General features: G+C 50.7%; 6 protein-coding genes and 1 non-coding gene across 7 annotated transcripts; 3 read left to right on the top strand and 4 right to left on the bottom strand.

Moving 5' to 3' along the window:
* Window positions 1–143: 143 nt before the first annotated feature.
* On the bottom strand, window positions 144–253 carry tRNA-Ile(AAT). The gene has a single exon. It is a non-coding gene; the product is annotated as a tRNA-Ile (tRNA).
* Window positions 254–5005: 4752 nt separating this feature from the next.
* UHO2_05590 (uncharacterized protein) lies at window positions 5006–6906 on the bottom strand (the record flags this gene model as incomplete). The annotated part of the gene is made up of 3 exons (XM_041554761.1): window positions 5006–5287; window positions 5366–6493; window positions 6523–6906. The coding sequence occupies 3 exons, from the start codon at window positions 6904–6906 to the stop codon at window positions 5006–5008; spliced, it is 1794 nt and encodes a 597-aa protein (XP_041410695.1).
* Window positions 6907–9821: 2915 nt separating this feature from the next.
* Window positions 9822–10994, top strand: UHO2_05589 (uncharacterized protein; the record flags this gene model as incomplete). Its single annotated transcript, XM_041554760.1, has 1 exon — window positions 9822–10994. The coding sequence occupies one exon, from the start codon at window positions 9822–9824 to the stop codon at window positions 10992–10994; it is 1173 nt and encodes a 390-aa protein (XP_041410694.1).
* A 363-nt stretch (window positions 10995–11357) lies between these two features.
* On the bottom strand, window positions 11358–18188 carry UHO2_05588 (uncharacterized protein; the record flags this gene model as incomplete). The annotated part of the gene is made up of 1 exon (XM_041554759.1): window positions 11358–18188. One exon carries the CDS (start codon window positions 18186–18188, stop codon window positions 11358–11360), a length of 6831 nt encoding a protein of 2276 aa, XP_041410693.1.
* Window positions 18189–18798: 610 nt separating this feature from the next.
* On the bottom strand, window positions 18799–19986 carry UHO2_05587 (uncharacterized protein; the record flags this gene model as incomplete). Its single annotated transcript, XM_041554758.1, has 1 exon — window positions 18799–19986. One exon carries the CDS (start codon window positions 19984–19986, stop codon window positions 18799–18801), a length of 1188 nt encoding a protein of 395 aa, XP_041410692.1.
* Window positions 19987–21289: 1303 nt separating this feature from the next.
* Window positions 21290–21721, top strand: UHO2_05586 (uncharacterized protein; the record flags this gene model as incomplete). Its single annotated transcript, XM_041554757.1, has 1 exon — window positions 21290–21721. One exon carries the CDS (start codon window positions 21290–21292, stop codon window positions 21719–21721), a length of 432 nt encoding a protein of 143 aa, XP_041410691.1.
* A 153-nt stretch (window positions 21722–21874) lies between these two features.
* UHO2_05585 (uncharacterized protein) lies at window positions 21875–22987 on the top strand (the record flags this gene model as incomplete). The annotated part of the gene is made up of 1 exon (XM_041554756.1): window positions 21875–22987. The coding sequence occupies one exon, from the start codon at window positions 21875–21877 to the stop codon at window positions 22985–22987; it is 1113 nt and encodes a 370-aa protein (XP_041410690.1).
* Window positions 22988–23201: the final 214 nt, after the last annotated feature.

Below are 23201 nucleotides of genomic sequence, written 5' to 3'. Positions count from 1 at the left end.
TGTATTGACACTTGGGTCAATTGATACCTAAGCTTATGTTCAACCTGAAAAAGATCATGATGATCATGTGTCAAGTAAAAAACTGATTGGAAGCGAGACCAAAAGTTATGCCAAGGAGAGGGAAAAAAAGAAAGCCAAAAAAATGCTCCGTACTGGGCTCGAACCAGTGACCTTCCGTTGTAACAAACTCAGAGAATGATTCTGAGGCATCTCGTATTAGACGGATGCGATAATCCAACTACGCTAACGAAGCTGTGATGTCTGGTTATGCTCAGTATGCATATACACCACGCGCGTAAACTGTCCCATAATTTTACATGTCACCATACATCACTCTAATGCTCAATAGCCATAAGTTGTATTGCCACACTGTCTGATATCATCTGAAAGCCCTGCTTCTTCTCTCCAAGACTGTGTAATTGATATTGACATTGACTAAAAAAAATTGTGCTATGAAGAAGAGCCAAATTTTTTATTATTGTGGGACAGTTTATGGAGCATGCTCCCAAATAGCAACACTGCTCCATTCCTGACCTTATGGGCTGTTGACTACAATGAAGCTTGCAATGTAACTTGGTGGGAGCCTTCATATACATTGAAAGTAGTGATGTGGAAAGTTTCAGCTCAATCAGAAGACTGTGAGTGATCTGGCAGCACTTCCAGTCTGACACCATCATATCTATACCATCATGACAAAAACCACCCCTGAGAAGCACCAATCAGCACTCTTTCACATCCAAAATGGGGAATCTATCCATTCAGTTGCAGAACAACTTGGTATGAGCAAGTCTACAGTGAATCACATCAGCAAAAGCACCTCTGCTGATGCTCCAAAGTCAAAGGGGGGCTGGCTGAGAAAACTCCAGCCTCATCATGTTTGCTTCCTGGATCACTATTTCAAGCTCAATTCAACCTCCACAGTCAGGAAAGCATGTCATGCACTGCAGGAGATGTTTCAAATCAAAGCATGCCCAACCACAGTAAGAAAAGCACTTCATTACTGTCGTTACAAAGCATGAAGGTTACTGAAAAAACCAAAGCTACTCAAGAGACATTGCAAAGCCCATTTCAAATTTGCTAATGAGCACAAGGACATGACTGTTGCAGATTGGAAGAATGTGGTATGGTCCAATGAGATGAAGATCAACTTCTTTGGACTGGATGGTAAGCAGTTCTGTTGGATTAAGAATGCTGGCTTCAACAGCAAGCTTGTCAGGCCAACAGTCAAGTTTGGCAGTGGCTCCATCATGATCTGGGGCTGTATGACATGGGAAGGGGTGGGAGGCATGTGCTTGGTGCTGGGAACAATGAATTCAGACCAATACATTGATATCTTGAATGACAAGCTTGTGAAAACAATCTCAGATTTGTGGCTTCAGCATGCATATACCAACATCACTTTTCAGCAAGACAATGACCTGAAACACACATCAAAGAAGACAATAATGTGGTTGGAAAGTAATAGCATTAAGGTTATGCAATGGCCAGCACAGTCACTGGACTTAAACCTGCTTGAACACCTCTGGCACCATCTCAAAATGTGACTTTCACAGTATAGTATGATTGCAAAGTCCAGGGATGAACTGCTCAAGAGATGTGAAGCTGAATGGACAGTGATCACTCCAGAGACATGTAGGACACTAATAGAGAGCATGCCACACTGCATCAAGGTGGTTCTGAAGGCCAAAGGAGGGAATATGAAGTACTAAGGTGTTGTTGAGGAGTGCTCCATAAACTGTCCCACAATAAAAAAATAATTTGGCTCTTCTTCATAGCACAATTTTTTTTAGTCAATGTCAATATCAATTACACAGTCTTGGAGAGAAGAAGCAGGGCTTTCAGATGATATCAGACAGTGTGGCAATACAGTTGAAGTTTTCGTATGATTTGATGATAATAATGGGAGAGAGAGAGAGCGAGAAGTGAAAAAGGAGTCTATATATATACAAAAGAGGAGCGGCAGAGAGCTGCATCAACTGCAGAGCAAAACAGAGCATTTGTCTTGAGTAGGTTGTGACACATGCAGCCCATGCTCGGATGCTCAAACCTTTTACTCAGCCATAAGCACTACCTCCACAGTCTCTATGCTTTGTGTAGCTTCATCTACTTCAACTCCCCCCCTCAACAGCATATGTACCCTGTTCATTATGCTGTTGTTTCAAGGTATGTCCTCCATTCTTCAACACTGTCACATAGCTTGGGGACTCCATTTCATATGCCACTGCTGGTATTTGCAGGTGTAGCCCAGATCTTGCTTGCTGCATTGCCTGTCTCCCAATTGGCTTTGTGAGTACATCTGCCAGATTTCTTGTGGTGTCCACATACTTGATCTGCACCCTTCCCTCTTGGATGTTGTTATGGATGAAGTGGTACTTGGTGTCGATGTGCTTAAGCTTCCAATGCTGTGCTGGATCTTTACTAACCTGTATGCAACCAGTGTTGTCTGAGTAGACCATTGGGGTGCCTGTGGCAATGCCAATTGAGCATAGCAGCTGCTTGAGGAAGAGCACCTCACATGTTGCTTCTGTGGCTGCAATGAACTCTGCCTTGATGGCGGACAATGATACACATTTTTGTGTTGCTGACTTCCAGGCTACTGGGTTCCTGTACACTAATGCCACTGACCCCAATGTACTCCTTCTCTGTATGGTGGCATCACTCACCCAGTTTGCATCACTGTGCATGGTCAGTGGCTCTTGTGACATATTTCCCCTATAAACCAATCCAACTTCCTTTGTGCCTTCGAGATAGCATAAGACCCGTTGTGCTGCCTGATAATGCTCCTGTGATGTGTCAGGGGTCTCGCGCCTGAAACCCAGGTCGGTCTGTTGAGATACTCGGTGACTATCAAACTGTGCAACAGCTATTGTCTCGGTATCGGTCTCGACAAGCTAGTCACTCAGTGACTATCAAGTTGCATGATGACAGCAGGTGGTGTTCATTGTATATACTATCATAGGTTTCAGCTGACCTCTGTGGACACTCTGTTCAGGGGTAGCTCGGCATGATCAATATCAATGCTTCGATTATGATGACACCAAGGTCTGGTGTGAGTGTTGATGATGATGAGGTTGATGGTGTCAGTGATAAGGTCAGTGAGTGTTGATGGTAATGAGGTTGATGGTGTTGGTGATGAGGTTGGTGGTGTCAACATGAGTGTCCAGTGTGTTGACTTGATGCTTGAAGTGATCCCCAGACTGCAGTGGACTACTGCCTTTGGTTCTATCTATATCCAGACTGCTGGTTTGCTATGAACTGCCTTCAGACATCAGGTAGTGGTGATACAACACATGCACTACAATGAGGAGCAACCTTGATAGATTGCTACTATGTTGACTGAAACTAATATATACTTATGCTGAAGTGATTACTAGTTATGATGTGTGTAGAGTGGATGAGGATCCACTCGACCTTTGTGTCATGGGCCTGAAGGCTCAAGAAGCAGGAGGGTCACTGGTTCATATGGAAGGAGCACAAGTATCGAAGATCTAGTCGATACCATTAGAAAGCATGGTTGTAGTGCAGTCTCCATGGAGACCATGGACTCCTACAGACTCACATGCAAAGGAGGACTGAGCCATATGCAAGGAGGGCCAGGCACAGCCACGAAGAGGACCAAGCTCAAGGAGCATGCAGATGGTTACCACTCAGGGGCTCGAGAGACAAGAGTCAAAGGAACCGACACCAGGTCCTGAGGAGGAGGAGCAGTGTCGAAGGAGTCGACACCAAACAAGCAGCAGGATAGCAAGGAGGAGGAGCAGTGTCAAAGGAGTCGACACAGCTCAAGAGGCACAGGGGTGCCAAGTGTCAGGGGTCTCGCGCCTGAAACCCAGGTCGGTCTGTCGAGATACTCGGTGACTATCAAACTGTGCGACAGCTATTGTCTTGGTATCGGTGACTATCAAGTTGTGCAGTGACAGCAGGTGGCATTTGTTGTATATACTATCATAGGTTTCGGCTGACCTCTGTGGACACTCTGTTCAGGGGTAGCTCGGCACGATCAATATCAATGCTATGATGACACCAAGGTCTGGTGTGAGTGTTGATGATGATGAGGTTGATGGTGTTGGTGATAAGGTTGGTGGCATCAACACGAGTGTCCAGTGTGTTGACTTTGATGCTTGAAGTGATCCCCGGACCGCAGTGGACTACTGCCTTCGGTTCTATCTTGATCTGGACCGCTAACCTGCTATGGGCGCCTTCAGATGTCAGGTAGTGGTGATACAACACACACACTATGATGAGGAGCAACCTTGATAGATTGCTGCTATGCTGACTGAAACTAATATATACTTATGCTGAAGTGATAACTAGTTATGGTGAGTAGAGTGGATGAGGATCCACTCGACCTATGATGATGAGAAAGCATGGTTATATACCTCTTCTCAGCATTGCCAGCAATGCTGCTCCTGCTCTCTCTCCAGAGAGTACCTTCTTCATTGAGTACTGCTCAGGGGCCTCTCCTGCTTGGCACCCCTGTGCCTCTTGAGCTGTGTCGACTCCTTCGACACTGCTCCTCCTCCTCATGACCTGGTGTCGACTCCTTCGACACTGCTCCTTCTCCTTTGATCAGTGACAGTTCCTTTGGCTCTTGTCTCTCGAGCCCCTGAGTGGTAACCATCTGCATGCTCCTTGAGCTTGGTCCTCTTCGTGGCTGTGCCTGCTCCTTGAGCTTGGTCCTCCTCGTGGCTGTGCTTGGCCCTCCTTTGCATGTGAGTCCATAGGAGTCCATGGTCTCCATGGAGACTGCACTACGACCATGCTCTCTACTGATCTCGACTAGATCTTCGATACCTGTGCTCCTTCCATATGAACCCGTGACCCTCCTGCTTCTTGAGCATCCAGGCCCATGACACTACCCCCCTCTTAAGAGCCGAGCTCCATTGAGGCATGCTCTGGTCTGGTTCATGCTGACTCCTCCTCCTCCTCCTCCTCCTCCTCGACAACATCGCCAACATCATCCTTCCTCCTTCTCTCAACGTCATCCTCCTTCCTCTTCCTCTCTCTACTCCTCCTGTTCTCTCCTCCTTTCTCTACTTTGTCTACTCACTCGTCCCCCCTCCGACACCTCATACTCCTGGATGAGGTCGGGACAGTTGAGGTTCTCTACTGGTTCCCATGAAGCAGCTTTTTCTGAGTACCCTCTCCACAACACCTTGTACTCTGTAGTCCCATTGTGTGAATGCTTGTTGATGAGTGCTTCGACTTCGAAGTCGAGGTCCTCATCTGGAAGTGATGGTATGGTGGGCTGTTCAGCACGTTGAGGAAGAGAACTTGTTCTTGCTGGCTCGAGCATGGAGACATGGAACACATCATGCACCCTAAGGTTTGCTGGCAATGTGATTCGATAAGCTCAGCATCCTACCCGTTCCTGAACTGGGTAGGGTCCTGCAAACCGGGTGTCTAACTTGGGTGTGGGTCTCCTTGTCTTCCAGTTTCGACAGTTGATATAGACCATATCACCCACCTTAAACTCGATGTCCTTGTGCTTCCTGTTATACTGGTTTACTGATCTACGTTGTGCCTCTCTGATCTGCTCCTGGAGGTACTTGCAACACTCCTTTCCATCCATGAGGTACTCGAAGTGACCTGGATCATTGACTCCTAGTCGTTGAGGGATGTCAGGATGAGCTTTGGGGTTCCATCCATAGCATGCAAAGAATGGTGAGACACCAATGCTGTTGTGGACCGTGTTGTTGTATACAAAGGCTGCAGTGTCCAGCAGGTTGGCCCAGTCATTCTGCTCATAGTTGCAGTACATCCTGAGGTATTGCTCTATGACCTGATTGACCCTCTCTGTCTGACCATCGGTTTGAGGATGGTAAGCCATGCTAAGTGAGTGCTTCACACCCATTTGCTCTGCAAATGCCTTCCATGCTCCTGATATGAACTGCCTGCCTCGGTCCGAGACCATGTGATCTGGATATCCGAAGAGTCTAACCATGTGTCCATATAGCAACACTGCAGTCTGTTTGGCCATGACTGTCTTATGGGTTGGAGCTAATATGGCAAACTTGGTTAACCTGTCGACAATGACTAAGATAGAGTCATAGGTCTTGGAGTCATACTTCTTCGATGGTGGTAGTCCTTCGATGAAGTCGAGGGATATGGAGCCCCAGGGCCTGTCTGGTGTTGCTAGTGGCTGTAGCAAACCATATGGACGGTGACGAGGAGCTTTGTACCTAGCACATACAGGACAACTTGCTACATAGTCTGCAATCCAAGCTGTCATGTTTGGCCACCAGTAATGTCGTTGAGCTGCCTTGATGGTAGCATCTCTTCCTACATGTCCAGCAGTAATACCATCATGGCATTGGGTCATCACCATGAATCGCAGATGCTCTACAGAGAGAGACTGTCCATCTACCTCTTTGGCACTCCTTGAGTGTCGGTTGTTGGTCCTCCCTGGCATGATCACTTTGGGGATAACCAACCTTCCTCCACTGTACCATAGGTCATCCTTGACCTCGAAGGGCTTCTTCACATGTATCTCCTGTAGCTCTTGGTCCTTGTGGTGTCCACATACTTGATCTGCACCCTTCCCTCTTGGATGTTGTTATGGATGAAGTGGTACTTGGTGTCGATGTGCTTAAGCTTCCAATGCTGTGCTGGATCTTTACTAACCTGTATGCAACCAGTGTTGTCTGAGTAGACCATTGGGGTGCCTGTGGCAATGCCAATTGAGCATAGCAGCTGCTTGAGGAAGAGCACCTCACATGTTGCTTCTGTGGCTGCAATGAACTCTGCCTTGATGGCGGACAATGATACACATTTTTGTGTTGCTGACTTCCAGGCTACTGGGTTCCTGTACACTAATGCCACTGACCCCAATGTACTCCTTCTCTGTATGGTGGCATCACTCACCCAGTTTGCATCACTGTGCATGGTCAGTGGCTCTTGTGACATATTTCCCCTATAAACCAATCCAACTTCCTTTGTGCCTTCGAGATAGCATAAGACCCGTTGTGCTGCCTGATAATGCTCCTGTGATGTGTCAGGGGTCTCGTGCCTGAAACCCAGGTCGGTCTGTCGAGATACTCAGTGACTATCAAACTGTGCAACAGCTATTGTCTTGGTATCGGTGACTATCAAGTTGTGCAGTGACAACAGGTGGTGTTCGTTGTATATACTATCGTAGGTTTCGGCTGACCTCTGTGGACACTCCGTTCAGGGGTAGCTCGGCACGATCAATATCAATGTTATGATGACACCAAGGTCTGGTGTGAGTGTTGATGATGATGAGGTTGATGGTGTTGGTGATGAGATTGGTGATGTCGATGATAATGAGGTTGATGGTGTTGGTGATAAGGTTGGTGGCGTCAACATGAGTGTCCAGTGTGTTGACTTGATGCTTGAAGTGATCCCCAGACTGCAGTGGACTACTGCCTTCGGTTCTATCTTGATCCAGACTGCTAACCTGCTATGGGCGCCTTCGGACATCAGGTAGTGGTGATACAACACACACACTATGATGAGGAGCAACCTTTGATGGATTGCTGCTATGCTGACTGAAACTAATATATACTTATGCTGAAGTGATAACTAGTTATGGTGAGTAGAGTGGATGAGGATCCACTCGACCTATGATGATGAGAAAGCATGGTTATATACCTCTTCTCAGCATTGCCAGCGATGCTGCTCCTGCTCTCTCTCCAGAGAGTACCTTCTTCATCGAGTACTGCTCAGGGGCCTCTCCTGCTTGGCACCCCTGTGCCTCTTGAGCTGTGTCAACTCCTTCGACACTGCTCCTCCTCCTCATGACCTGTGACAGTTCCTTTGGCTCTTGTCTCTCGAGCCCCTGAGTGGTAACCATCTGCATGCTCCTTGAGCTTGGTCCTCTTCGTGGCTGTGCCTGCTCCTTGAGCTTGGTCCTCCTCGTGGCTGTGCTTGGCCCTCCTTTGCATGTGAGTCCATAGGAGTCCATGGTCTCCATGGAGACTGCACTACGACCATGCTCTCTACTGATCTCGACTAGATCTTCGATACCTGTGCTCCTTCCATATGAACCCGTGACCCTCCTGCTTCTTGAGCATCCAGGCCCCATGACACTCAGGACCTGGTGTCGACTCCTTCGACACTGCTCCTCCTCCTCAGGACCTGCTTGCCAGTTCCCTATACATTGCTCCTTCTCCTTTGACCGGTGATGGTTCCTTTGACTCTTGTCTCTCAAGCCCCTGAGTGGTAACCATCTGCATGCTCCTTGAGCTTGGTCCTCTTCATGGCTGTCCTGGCCCTCCTTGCATATGGGCTCAGTCCTCCTTTGCATGTGAGTCCATAGGAGTCCATGGTCTCCATGGAGACTGCACTACGACCATGCTCTCTAATGGTATCGACTAGGTCTTCGATACCTGTGCTCCTTCCATATGAACCAGTGACCCTCCTTCTTGAGCATTCAGACCCATGACAAAAGGCTTGTATTACTTATTGTATGATAGCAACATGACTTGGAGTATATATACATGCTCTGGGCACTTGTCTGTGCTTACCTTGTTGAGTCATTCCCATATTCCACATATCTACTTTCATGAGTGTTGTCATGTCAATGTATTAGTCCCCACTAGCTTCGCGTTCTGCTTGTCTTTCCTCATTGTTCTGTCTCTTCCCGATTTTCCTGATCCTGTGTACTCCCGTTCAATACATCACGCGTTGGCGATGCCGATGCATCTTCAACTATATATATACAAAAGAGGAGCGGCAGAGAGCCACATCAACTGCAGAGCAAAACAGAGCATTTGTCTTGAGTAGGTTGTGACACATGCGGCCCATGCTTGGACACTCAAACCTTTTACTCGGCCGTAAGCACTACCTCCGCAGTCTCTATGCTTTGTGTAGCTTCATCTACTTCAACTAATACAACTTATGGCTATTGAGCATTAGAGTGATGTATGGTGACATGTAAAATTATGGGACAGTTTATGCACATGCTGTATGTCTATTAGTACATGGTACACCACAGATTACTTTTCTTCCGTGTGATCGACACGCAGATCTTCCAGTCAACACCTCTGGCCCACACCCTCACCGGGATCGAAAGCAGTGCTGTACGACGCATCTCAGGAGCTCATGTTGAGCTTTTTGAGCGCTCAGATAAGCCATATGTGTGGCTATCACGAGGTGACACCGCTCAAGAACGACGAAGGAAGGCAACTGAGTGCGTCAAACCAAGCATGCTAAGCTTTGTCGGATGGGAATGAAAAAGCCAAAAAAAAAAGGAAAAAAAAAAAAAAAAAAAAAAAAAAGGTGGAAATCTCTTCTTCTTGTTAGAAACTTGAGTCGTTTCGGGTCCCGATACTGGTGATCGGGGATAGTCTTAGTACAATGTCACTACTCTTTTAAGGCAGAAACATATACTAAATTGACTAAGGAAATGTGGCGAGAGCCTAGTGCTCTCTGTGAGGTATATATACATGTGAGTGGCACTTGCCGGATGTGGGAGTACTACTACTTCATGATCTGTCATGACAACGAGCGGGACTGTGTTGCACCCGATCTCTACTGAGATCGACTCGACTTAATCTTCGATCGAATCGGTAGTTCAACTGGATCGGCCCTGCCTGATCTTTGATCAGATCGGCTCCGCGTCATCCTTTACCGTCTCATTGGATCGTTATTTTCAGCACTTCTCACCGCCAAAAGGATGCGAGAAGAAAGTTGCGCATTGCCCTTACCGCTTCTGCAGCAAACTCGTGGCTTTGTCGTCGCACAACTCAACCAATTCTTCTTTCTTGCATACCAACACTTCCGAACACACATTCTGAAGTATCACCACCCATCACCACCATCACCACCATCACCACCATCACCCATCATCACACACAAACATGTCCGCCGCTCAACAGAAACCCGCAGCCTCCACACCTGCCGCTGCTGCCACCAAGGAGGAGAGCTTCAACGACTCCATCCTTCCCAAGTACAAAGTTGCTGGAGAAATTTCCGCTAAAGCAATCAAAGCTGTCATCGCTGCTGCCACCGAAGGCAAAACCCTTCTCGAGCTTTGCGATATTGGTGACAAAGTTCTCGAAGAAGAGACTTCCGCCATTTACAAAGGCAAGGGTATCTCTAAGGGTATTGCATTCCCCACCACTCTTTCGCTTAACAATGTCGTTTGCAACTATGCTCCACTCCCCACCGATGACGAAAAGGTCACTTTGAAGAAGGGGGATGTTGTTAAAGTTCAATTGGGTGCTTATATTGATGGTTTGCCTGCGATTTGCGCAGAGACCTTTGTAGTTGGTGCTGATAAGACCAGCCCTGTTGAAGGAAGGGCTGCTGATGCGATTAAGGCTGCTCTTGTTGCTGCTGATGTTGCTATTCGAGTTATGAAGCCTGGTGTTCTTAACACCGAGGTTTCCAAGGAGATCGAAACCGCTATCAAGCAATTCGAATGCAAAGCTGTCGAGGGGATGCAAACCAATCAGTTTGCTAAAAACGAAATCGATGCTAAGAAGAAAATCGTTCTCAACGCCGAACCTGGCTCTCGTCCTGACACCGTCAAACTCGAAGAAGACGAAATCTACGGTGTCGATATCTCAGTCACAACTTCAGCTGAAGGTAAAACTCGCTCGGACGATAGCAAAACTACCATCTATCGCAAGACAAACAACACTTACCTCCTTAAACTCCAAACCTCGCGTAAGGTCTTGAGCGAGATCCAGAAGAAGGCCGCTTCCTTCCCTTTCAACATCAAGGGTTTGGAAGATAGCCGTCGTGCAAGGATCGGTGTTCAGGAGTGCGCCAAGCACGGTCTGTTGACTCCTTTCCATGTCTTGGAGGACTCGGATAAGAAGGCGGTCACTGCACAAGTCTTCTTTACTGTCGCAGTCAACGCTAAGGGTGCGATTAGGATTACGCCCGCTCCTACTTGGGCTACCGAGGAAAATTTGAAGCCGGCCAAGCAGGTCACGGACGAGAAGATTAAAGCTTTGCTCTCAACTGCTGTTCGTCAGACAAAAAAGAAGAACAAGCCTGCTGCCGCTCCCGCTGCTTCCGCTTGAAGCTCCTCTTCAGCACATCACAAGAACGTCGGCAATTCAATGTGAATACCTCGCCGATCATCCTTGTCTCTTAGCCAGTCCTTGGGCACACCTATTTGGGCGAGAGGAGGCAGCACAAACCAAAAAGCAAACGTGTTTCTCCCAGCATCACCCTCATTTCCGGCTGCAATGAAGAAGAAACCAGAACAAAACAGCACTCACAGCTTAATCCAGATCTGTGCACGCAGTCTTCTGCAATGAGAGGGATGGATTTCAGATTCTGACGGTCTGTAACCGTTTTTGTGACAAGAGAATGAGATGGATTTGACAAAATGGTGTCTGCACCTTGTTCAAAGCTGTGCAACTCAATGCAGCGCAATTAACTTAGAGCGCAAGATCATCCAAAGCATCCGGATCTTCAGGTTCCATCATTGTGCCCTCATTCTCCACCATCGCTGCATACGCCAACATCTGCTTCTGAGCATCCTCATCATTTTTTACCTCCTCTAACCCGAAGGGCATTGCGCCGAGATCCAGTGCAGCCTGCATGGGATCCGATAGCGCCCGCATTGTGGCGGGCTTATCCGCACCTGCACTCTGCTTCTTGCTCGGATTGAATTTGGCACATCGAGCCTCGCTGAGACCGTAGAGCTGCTTGAGGTGGTTCCGCAGCAACAAAGCGGTACCAGAGATGATGGACATGTGGGCCATGGTAACAGGGTCGACTTGGGTTTTGGAGCCTGCTGCTGCTGCTTCGTCGTCCTTCGTTCCGCTTGAAGGGTTGGCGGGTTGACTGGTACTGCTCGGCGCTGCATCTCCGTCCATCGCTGCATCTCCGTCCATCGCTGCGAAGGGTGGCGGCTGGCCGAAGATCTGCGTCGGGTCTACCGTACCAGAGAAGGACTGTGGTCCATCGCTTGCCAGCTGCAGCTGCCATTCGCCGGAAAGCCAAGGGTTGCGAGACATGCCAAAGGGGCTGGTCAGGTCGTTACCAGGCACAGCACCTACACCGGGAGGAGGAGGTGGCGTCTGGGTACCATCCATAGGCGGCAGCGGCGTGCTGACAGGGGCGCCAACCGGCGCTTCCTGCTTCGGCAAATGAGGCTGGATCATGTACAGCACTTGCATACCCGATACTGCCAAGATGGAGCGCAACTCGCCAATTACAATGAACAGCTCTTCCATCGTCTTGTAGTCCAGCGTCGCAAGGTTGTCTGCCATGAATCGAGTGAAGAGCACTTCTTGCATGTCGCACTCTGAAGCTGCAGTGTTGACATCGAGCGCCTTGACAATCTGTTTGAGGAAGTCGAGTCGTGTTGCACGTCGGTCTCGCAAGAGACTGTACCAAGCACCGAGCACCGCGGTCGGCATCGAGTCGACGCGGAAGCCACGCAATGTTTGCGCTGAAGTCTGCTGCAGCTGGAAGCGGAAAGCGGAACGTGCAGTGTCCAAGAATCGCGCATGAACAAGCGAGGCATGCTTGGATGCCAAGTGGCTGTGCAACTCCATGGCTCGACTGCGGATCTTGCGATCTTCGAGCATCTCGAGCGACACGAGGTAGGGTACACATTGAATGGGGTGCGACAGACCCTGCAGCACTGTGAAGCGTAAGATATCGATCGCAGTGCGCTGGAGCGAAGGATTCGATATCTCGAGCGTCGCTTTGAGCACATCTTCCGAGTATCGCTGCATCATCGCCGAGCCGACACCCGTGTCTGCGAAAGTCTCGGTATTGCCAACCAGGATCGTCATGTCGACGCTGCCTGCATCAGGCTTCTCTGGCTTTCTGCGCCCTGTGCCCACGTTGACCACAGCATTGTCCGGATTGCGGCGCGAAGAGTCAGCGCTGAGGAAGTCCAAGATGATTTTGAGCAACGTTGCACGGTCCTGCAACAAGCCCGAAGCAAAGATGTCATCCATCATCGCTGTCATGGATTGCTGAGTCATCAGAGTCGGATAGGCTCGGAAAATGAAGCCCAAGTTCTGCAGCGACACGGAGCGCACTGCCTCGCTACCGGTCTTGTGGATGTCAAGCAGAGCTTTCGACACCGCATCGATGAGCGGACCTTTGCTAAGCGCAGCAATGTCGGACGCTGTCTCGGGATGCTTCTTGCGAATGTCGTCAAAGTTGGCATGCTCGCACAAGGAAGCAGTGAGCGACATGAGCGTGCTCCATGCCTTGTTGTCTTCGACCTTCTGACCTTTGAGCGCCATCTGCCGCATAGCCTGAACACGTACGAAGCACGCCTTGAGTGTCTGAATCAGCAGCTTGAAGTTGTGAGTATGAGTCGTGATGACGGCACAGTAGCATGCGATGAGCTCTTGCAGCAGATGGAGACCTGCCTTGGGTGGCGGACGGTTGACGAGAGGTCGCAAGCTTTTCTCAAGGGACTCGGCGAAGGCGAGTGCGGTCTTTGGCATGTGCGGTAGACATGAGCGGAAGATCCTAAGTAGCAAGTCCATGATTTGCACCTCCTCGCTCGTTTGCGCTGCCTTGAGATATGGCAGTAGCAATTTCGCCTTCGAGATGGTCAGGATGGCAGGGTTAGTGGAGACGAGCAGCTGGACGATGCGGATGCGCTTGACTGTGTCGACATCCGATGCTCCGCTTGATTCGACCAGGCTGTCAATCATCGAGTCGCCGAGCTTCTGCAGCTTGGCGTGAAGTTCAGCGGCCTCGGCTTCACTCTTGTCCTTGAAGAGACGTCGGAACACCTCTTCCAGCGGTGAAGGGCGCTCCTTGATGACATCTGCGACGGCCATAATGATCTCAATCGTATCCGTGACCTTCTTGTCCGCTTCTGTCTCTTCAGTCGGCTCATCTTCCGTGGGCCGTGGACCGTCAGCCCGTCCATTCGTCTCGTCTGCTGGCTTTGAAGGCTCTTCTCTGTCGCCATCCTTCGCTTCAGTAGCATCTGCTGCTGAAGCTGGAGTCGGCGTCGATTGGACGGGAGTGCCTCTTCGTCGGGTGTACAAACGACGAGCGTCGACGTCCAGGTCAAGCCACATCTCGCCAATCGTGAGGATGGCCATGTCCTGGACAACCGTATCTTCGTCGTTGATGCAGCGAACAATACGAGCACACGCATCAATGCGAATGTGCTGGTCGTCAGTTGCTTCGTGCAAACTCTTGAGAAGGCGCACCATGCGCTTTCGTACCGACAGACCTGTGTCGAGGATTCGCAGAGCCAGTTGCTTGTAGTACTTGGGAATGTACTGCGGCTTTCTGAGAACGTAGCTGCCGAACAGAGCCACCGCGCTTTCTCTGACTGTGTTGCTGGAGTCGCGCAGACGGACCTCTATCGCGCTGCGCATGGCATCCTCGTCGAGCAGGTCGGGGTCGACTTGTGCGATGCGGTCAATGCCACGCAAGGCCTTGCTGCGGTTCGCAATGATGGGATTGTTGAGGCCTTCAACGAGCAGGTCCTTCAGTACATTGTACGAGATCATGGAGCTGCTGGCGACTAGTACACGTTCAGAGAGGTCCGTTGCCTTCTCGAGCATCTTCTCGTCCGAGTTGAAATCAGCGAGCGACGTGTCGCCAAGGGTCGGATCAAGCTCTGAGAGGGTCAACATTGCTGCGTCAAGCTCTTCACGGAAGTGCTGGAGCTTGGCGATCTGCACTGCGGTGTCGTCCATGGAGTTGCTGAGCGCCTGCTTGTCTTCCTCAGCCTTGGCCCATGCAGTGGCGAGGTCGCCTTCGGCTTGCACTAGCAGGAACTCGAGAGCGCCTTCCATTGACATGTCCTCGCTGCCAGCTTTGACAAGGAAGCGCGAGATAAACTTGTACGCTTTCACAAACTCCTGAATAGCATATCGATCTCCTTCGCGCAACGCTCTCAACATCGAAAGGTAGTCCCACATTGTCCACTTGGGTCGCTTTCTCGGGCTCTGCGGTCCTGCTCTCTGGAGTGCAGAGTTGTCCGGATCGCTGTCCCCGAGCTGCGGGCTCTTTTCGTCGTTCGGACTGCGAAGGGCTTTGATTGGAGCGGGTTGCAGCTGGAGCTGACTCTGGCGTAGCCTAGCAGCGACGAGACTGAGTTGCTCGAGCGCGACACCCTTGGCATCAGGATGGCTTTTTGGGTCTTCCAGATAAGTGCCAAAGACACGACAGAAGGAGCTCAGCATCAATGCTGCAGCAGGCCATTCCGGCAGGAAGAGTGCACTGAGGAGATCCTGGATAAGCGACTCGACAACGTAGGCATAGCTCATCTCTTGCGACGACTTGGCTACCTTGGTCTGGCCAATGCGTTGCATGAGATAACCTGCGATAGATCGAGCAGACTGATTGGCACCCTCAAGTCCTCGTCTCCAGATGGCGATCTCGGCCTCCCTAGCGTCGTTCGCGTCGGAGCCGGATGTAGCGTTAAAGGCCTCAATGACGACCTCCAACGCCTGCATTCGGTTCGAATCAGCTTCCGCCTCCTGCATTTCGATTCCGTTGTTCTCTTCCTCTCCATTTGCATCTTTGCCCTTGGAGAGGCGGTCCGCTGTCGACTTGGCATAGCTTGCAACGCCATGCGAGGCGGCTTGAATGAGCTGCAGCAGAAGCGCATTGATCGAGTGGATGCCTTTGCCGTTGCGCAGACTGTACTGGCGACGATTCTTCTTCATGTCGGTCAGCTTGGTCAAAGAAGTAAGAATCTCTTCGATCATCCACTGTCGCTGATCAGGCGCCTTGGCAAAGATACTGCGCAAAAGATTGAGCGCTGGCAGTCGCAAGGTCTTCATAGAGTTGGCGCCTCCGAGAGATGCAAGTGCATAACGACCACGAGCTGCAGCTTTGGCAGTCTCGCTGCTAGCGCCTCCGCTGGCTGCCTCTGGCTCGAGCACAAAGAAGGGACCGAGAGCAAGGTAGACAGCACTGATGACGATCGAGTCAGAGAGCGCGATGGATGGCATGCGGACCATGCGCTGGACGAAGAAGAGGGCCGAACAGAGATGGGCAAAGAGATCGGAAAGAGTGTTGCGGCATATGATGGCGGTGCTAGAAGTCGGCTCCTCTGCATTGGCAGCAGTTGCTTTCTTCTTGCGTGCTTTTTGTGGTGCCAGAACATCGATGAGAGCGACAAGAACAGGATGCGGGGCAGTAGCAGAGCTTCCCGAACATGCTTCGATGAACGGCAGGATGACCTTTTCGAGACAGGTTTTGACAGCCCCAAAGCAAACGCGGATGTGGTCTTCGGACAGGATCTGCTTGGGAAGCACATCGCCGGTCAAGAAGCCAAGGCTGCATTCTGCAGCCAAGATAGCATGGTCGACGACTGAGAAGGTGGCGTTGACCTTGTCGAGCTCTTGATCAGCAGAGCCGATGTCTCTGTCGCCGACTGGCGTCGCTCCATGTGCCGCATCTAGATCGCCACCATTGCGGTCAGGTGTCTGTACCGGCTCGGGTATCTTTGAAGGCGACTTGCCTTGTCGGTCGAGTTTGCGAGCCTTCTTTGGCTTTGTTGGGGAGGCCGGCTCAGATGCAGCTCCTCGGTTGACTTGAGACGGGAAAGGGTCGAGATCCTCTGCAATTCGTGCAGTGCGTTCGAGAATTGCAAGAAGGCGAGTGATGTCGGCATTCGGGATCGTGCTGAGTCCTGACTCGGTCGCTGACTCGGTCCTGGCCGTCAAGGCTGCGATCTCGGTTTGTGGACGTGAACACTTGACGATCAGTTTGAGAAGTTTCTGGAGAGCAGCTGTTCGCAACACTAAGATGGAGCGAGACTCGCCGCCAGTGGAGGAAGGCGACTCGATGACCTCGAAGAAGGGGTCGGCGGCGGCAGAGAGGCTCTGACCTGGAAGCATGTCTTGTAGAACATCACGATCCGGTAAAGAGTCGTCGGCTTCAAAGAGATCCTCGATCAGACCTTGTAGCTTGGCGATGGGCATTTTGCGATGTGAGCTCTTGACGGGACCGTTGCTCATCTTTGCTGAGCTCTTTGGACCTTCGGAGAGAGATTCGGCATCATTGGGTGGAACTGCATCCCAATGCTCGAGAATGTTGAGATCATCCCAATCGCTTCCTTCGGCATCCATGCCAGAGTCACTATCTTCGACGATCTCGTTGACCAAATCCGAGAACGACTTGCTCTTTCGCTTGCTCTTCTTCTTTCTCTTTGTCTCTTTCTGCTCGAGGTGCGAGTCATGCGCAGAGGATGTGTACGAGTGGCCGTTATAGAAAGGACTGTCAGCGTTGGGCAGAGGTAGAGAAATGTCTACAGTCACCTGAGGTGGCATTGGCTGATCGTTGTTCCCTAGCTTGGGCTTCTTAGGCTTGTTCGGTTTGGGTGGTCTCGATTCTTGAGGCAGGCCAGCATGAAAAGAGTTTGGAAGCGAAGAGTCGTCGATGCTTAGTCTAAAGGTAGGTGTGGAAGCGGGTTGCTCCACTTTCACCTTGTTGGTACGCTTCCTCTTTGGCTTGTCTGCAGGTGCTGCATCCTTGGGCTTGCTCGAAGGGGATGAGTTGCCAGCTTGAGCGCGTACCATCGCGATATCGTGTTGCTGCGGTGTCAAGTGCTGGTGATGATGCTGAGCGAAGCCGTTGGGATTGTAAGGCTGAGGCGGTGGGGATGGCGCACTGTGTTGTTGTTGTTGCCAGAGTGACAAGTGAGCGTGAGGAGAGAGAAGATTGAGAGGATCTGGGCTCTCTTGGACCGACAACGTTTGCGAAGCGAAAGGAGGAGGAGGAGGAGGCGAAGGGGTCTGAAGCTCTTCAGATCGACGAATGCCCATCGGAGCTATGGATTGAGTTGGAGCGGGAGGCGGCATTACCTGCGAGCAAGGTGCTCTGGCGAAGAGCTCGCTCGGCAATGCGTACTGAGGCAGAGCTCCGTCGGCAGCCTGGAAGCCTCGGTTAGATTGCAGGTTGGCTGCCGCAGGCAGAGGCGCGTTTGCTATAGCTGGACCTGCTTCAGCATTCATCTTAGGCTTCCACCTGCGCTTGACCGATTTGGGCTTACTCTTCTCTGTCGGGAGGGCCGATGTAGATATCGAAGAGGCGGTGGCTGGCTTGATCGGAGCCTGCAGCGGTGGTTGTGGCGGGAGAGAGCTGACTTTCGGACTCGCCGACAAGGCCATTTCCAGTGTGGAGGAAGCAGAAGAGGACGAGGCAAGCGAATGCATTGGTGGCTGAGCATGTTGGCGAGATGGGAGTGAGTGGTTCCGGGCAACTAAGAGACTAGGAGAGCCAGGCTCGGCCATGTGTGGCATGGGTTGTGATGGTGCCATAAACTCGTTCGAGGCTGGTGCCCTCGTAGACGTCCCTGCACGTGATGGTCGCCGACCCCAAGCTGCATCGAGACTGCTGCCAGAAGAGCAAAGGGGTGCAGTATAAGAGCCTGGTAGCATCGACTGCGGCACTCCGCCGCCGTGATTATAGGCTGGTGCGACAAATGCACCGGCGGAGTTGCGGTGTTGACTGACAGGCTCTACTTGATTGGCGTGTGAATTGTTAGAGAGATGTGGCGAGCTGTGATCGTGACGAGGTCCGCAGCGGAAGGGCAACAGTCGGGACCATGAGAGGCGATCGGTGAATGGCAACATTCCGAAACCATTCGGCGGGACAGTCACATGTGCGCGATGCAGGGTTGTGATCAAGTCAAAAAGAAAAACAAAAAAAAAAAAAAAAAAAAAAAGAAAAAAAGAAAAATATAAAAAAGAAAAAAAAAAGGAGGGGAAGAGCGTCAGAAGGGGATCTCTTTTATCACGAAATGAAGTCTGCGGAAGCGACGAGTGATTGCGCAGAAACAGCGCCCACTTCATGTTCTCGTTTCGTACAGAAGAAAACCTGCAAAAGAAGGCTGCACTTGGACTGAAGCTGTCTGCGTGATGATCAAACTTACCTGCCGATGGAAGGATTCCTCTGTGGATGCGGAAATGAGCCTGAATCAACCGGGCTCGGCTGCATGTTAGGATAAGGTTTGGTAGAGTTCCATGAAGCTAAAGTCGAACTTGATCCTACGTTTTGCGGATGCTGCTGAGGTTGTCCAGTCTGTGGAGCAGCTGGCCACTGTTGTTGAGATTGTCCGTGACCATTCGAGCTGGAAGCATTCCAGTGTCCCGACAGAGTCAGGTTTTCCGTTTGTGCACTTGCAAAAGAGCCGCGCTGACCGGTGAATGGATCGCCATGAGAACTGTCAATCTGAGTAGAGACCCGCCGCAATGGTGGATTTGGTGTGGGTCTTTCGAGACCGGCCATCAGATTGAATGTTCTTCCTGCAGGCTGTCCGCCGCTCTGGAACACATCTGATATGGGCGACTGCGAGATGGCCAATCGTTCTCGAGTGCCAGTAGACGGTGCATATGGCGATTCCATTGCATATTGACTTGCAGCGTCCGGGGCCCGCAATGGTTGCTGTGGAGTCGACTGGTTGGACGGCGATGCGAATGACTGGGGATATGCATACTGCTGGTGTGATGGCTGGTGTTGTTGCTGCTGCTGCTGCTGCTGCTGCTGTTGGCGAGAAGGACCGGCCGAAAGTGAAGGACGATGCTGAGGAGCGGCTGCGTACGTGTTTGAGTATTCCCAAGGAGCCTGTGTTCCGCTGCCGTTGTACTGCCGTTGTGCCAGCTGCTGCTGCATGTAAGGAGACTGCTGCGTTTGATGCAACTGCACCATACCATTGCCGCACCGTGAGCCGAGATTTTCTCGTCTAGGAGCATTCGCATATCCAGATGTCGTCGGGGACTGCTGTACTGTTTGAGCTTGACCGTAGTAGCTCCCAGAAGAGGAAGGATAGGATGGAGCTGCTAAAGACGACGATGCGTCGATGCTCGTGCCAGCTCCATATTGATATCGCTGCGATTGAGCTGTACTGTTCATCTGCTGATACTGAGGTTGATCGACCGTGCTTGGAGAAGCTTCGCCCGTGAAGGGATCTGATGTCTGCTGTGCATGTTGTTGATCTGAATAGGCCAGTTGCTGATTCGGCTGCTGTTGAGGCGGAGGAGCTTGTCCAGGGTATGCTGGATACGCCGCATACTGCTGCTGTTGCTGATCAGCATACCAGCCGTTTTGGCCGTTCATGGTTCGCGAGCGAATCCGCCGTCCGCAGGCGCAGGCAAGAGCCGAACAGCGCGAAGCAGTTTGTGATTCTATCAATCAGTTCGGACTGAAGCGAATTGCATGCAGACTTGCGAGTAGGCGATACAGTGACCTACGAAAGTGCGAGTGTGGTTAGGAAAGAGCGTCGACTGCCTGTGAGAGGCTGTTTGGCTGCATCTGCATTCTCGTCTATGATCTGAATGTGCAGTTCCTGTTCAGTGTCGTTTTTTGTTTTTTGTTTTGTTTTTGTTTTGATGTTGCAATATCTCTAAGGATGTCCGAGCGAGTGTGATGACAAGATTAGGCTCTAAGTTTGTCGGAGGAGCCGAGATGAGAGGCAAGCGGAGAAAATGAGGTCGAGACCAAAGCTTGTTGGCCTGCTTGATGATGATGATGAAAGTGACAGCTAGCTAGCTGCTGCTGCTTGTTTCACGAATGATGTTCATGTTCAGGCTTCTCTTTGCGCTCAAGTTGTCGGCAGCTGCTCATAATTGCATCACGTGATTGTCAAGAAGACGTGCGCGTCTGGCCTGTCAACGGTGAGTTATCGCTTTGCACGAAACATTGGCAACGCGTTCTTAATCTCCTCTCCAACCTCATTTCTTGGAGAGTGTCTCAAACTCGAATACAAACTCGATCGATCTTCTTGTTCTTTCAGAACTTGCTCTCGCCGGTAGTAATAGAATTCCCTGAACGGATATCACATCAAGAGTCTTCTAGTCGTGCGCCATCTATAGGGGCCTATCAGAGTGTCACCCCTCCCTTCAATGCCAGTCCAACGAAACAGTCGAGGCTAGCCCGAACCAGATTGTCAACTGCTCAAGATAACGATCCAATATGATGATGCAAGTTGACGCAAGCCGATCTGATCAGAGATCGGGTACAACTTAGTCCCCCTCATTGTCACGCTTCATCATTAAGTAGGATACTCTCACATTCAGCATGTGCCATCAAGATGTATATACTGTATATCAAGCTGAGAGATCTAGGCTCTCACCACGTTCCTTCAGTCAATCGAGTATAGTGTTTCTGCCCTAATAGCAGCAGTACAGTACTGTGTTCTGATTGACGTCGATCGCTGATTATCGACATCCGTCCTCTATCTACTTTTATCATCAACTACCACGCCTCCAACTCGGCCGCTCTTTTCGCCCCTGACGGCTCCCTTCAGCATGTCTTTCGCAAACACTTTCTCTTTGAAACCGACCAAAAGTGGGCTTCAGCAGGCAGTGCGTTCGAATCACTTCATATACCGAACCTCGGCAATGTCTGTGTTGCCATCTGTATGGATCTCAACCCATTTCAATTCCACACTCCCTTCGATTACTGCGAGCTTGCGTCCTTCTGCTTTCAACGCGACGTCGACAGGCTCGTCATGCCCATCGCTTGGCTTCTCCCCAAACGCCAAGAGCCAAGAGTAGACTCTTCGCCAAGTCTTTCCACAATCAATTACTGGGCGATGCGATGCTTGCCCTTCTTCAATCCTCAAACTGCATCAACGCAGCCTTCGAGCAGCGCGACTGCGGTGGGCGATGCAAATCCATTGAGCAGCACGATGAGGTATCTTGCTGCCACCAACCGCGTGGGCACCGCGGTAAAGCCGACGTTCGCAGGCTCGTCATGGGTGCTTCAGATGAAGGTGGGTCAACGACACCTATTGCTCGACAGCTTGGGAACCAAGAAGGAGGCTTGTCTGGTTGTTACTTTGCCTCCTTGAGCCGAACCCCCGCCTAGCGTCGGTTCTCACAGCCTCCAATAGAGTACATTTAATAGACATTCGAACTTCCTCTCACTCCTCTTTTCGAAGCTTTTCTTCACCACTCAAACCTTCTGTCTCTTCCCATCGAGGTCGCAAGGGAATTTGATCGCAATGAAGCTATCCGGCATGTTCCGAATCGGCTTTGTCGCAGCTATCGTCACTGCGCTCATCCTGCTTCCAAGCTGCATCGCTCCCCGCGACAAAGACAAGGCGAGTACCTCGACTTCACAGCCAAGTTCCCATTCCGAGTCTACAAAACTGCCCTGGCCCCCAACTCATGTCAACGAGTACATAGACTACCTCAATGTCAATAACATCGAGGGATTGAGTTTCAGCCCGTTGGACCAAGAAGCTCGTACTTTTGGCAATGTCCCCTTTTTCTACTTAGAGAGTCCCAAGTTAAGAACTCCCTTGTACTCCATTGACACTGCCACTGGGACGGTCGAACAGGCCCTCCGAGACCATGGATCTGTTGGGATTGTCGACGCCTCCAATAACTTGGCGAAGCTGATCCAATTCTCCGATGGCCGCCTCGCACAGGGCCTGTTTCCAGATGTTCAACCGGAGCCGATTCAGCTCTTCAAACTTGATCCTGCTCTGCATCATCTTCGGCAACTGGCCCGACATCCAGACAACAACATGCCTCCTCAGGCAGAAATCGAATACCTACCACATTTCGATAACAAGCCCATCCTCTCCCAAGGCTCTGAAAATCTCGGCCACATGTTACAAGCCGCCGGCACCGACCCGCGCAGCTTTTACTACTTCCAAGAAGGAATGGACCCCATATTGGTCGTCCCCGACGGAAACATGCTGATTGTCAACCCCATTGAAGATGAGAAGAGAAAACTTCGCGACATTCTGAAGGGGTATCAGACCGCCAAGAAGAATTACGGCCAAACAGTCGCTACTATAATCTGGGGCAAGCCTATCAGAGTCAGTGCTGATCCCCATGGCCTACGAAAGTCGTCTGTTCTACTGGAAGACTATCCGCGGTTTAAACATGACGCTCCGAAAAGGCATATGATGACAGCACTGCAGCGCAACGGACGCTTCCGCGTATACAAAGAGATTGATGGAAAGAAATATGGATACAAGGTAAAGATGAAGAATCCTGAAGCCGTGAATGGCGAAACCCTGCAAGTCGAAGTTAATCCACTCACCAGCACAGAAAATGTAATGGAGAAAGCACTGATTCGATTTGGCAAGATCAGATTGCCTTGATGACAGAGCTTCGTGTCAGTCATTGACGCTACGGGCTGTCCGTGATTTGCTAAGTCATCTGCCCTCTCTTTTCTTCCTTCTTCTGCTCTGACGTCTGGCTGTTGTCCCCTTGTCATAGAATCTCGAGCCGCGGTTCAGCTCATATTGCAATCAAAGTCGAAGCCGTTCAAACTGATGTAGCGACTTTGATCTTTCCCACACAATCGCATGCATA

This window comes from Ustilago hordei, assembly GCF_900519145.1.
Source record: "Ustilago hordei strain Uho2 genome assembly, contig: UHO2_contig_14, whole genome shotgun sequence".
Lineage (NCBI taxonomy): Eukaryota > Fungi > Basidiomycota > Ustilaginomycetes > Ustilaginales > Ustilaginaceae > Ustilago > Ustilago hordei.
The sequence above is the reverse complement of the archived record's forward strand: the minus strand, read 5'-3'. Positions and strand labels throughout refer to the sequence as shown.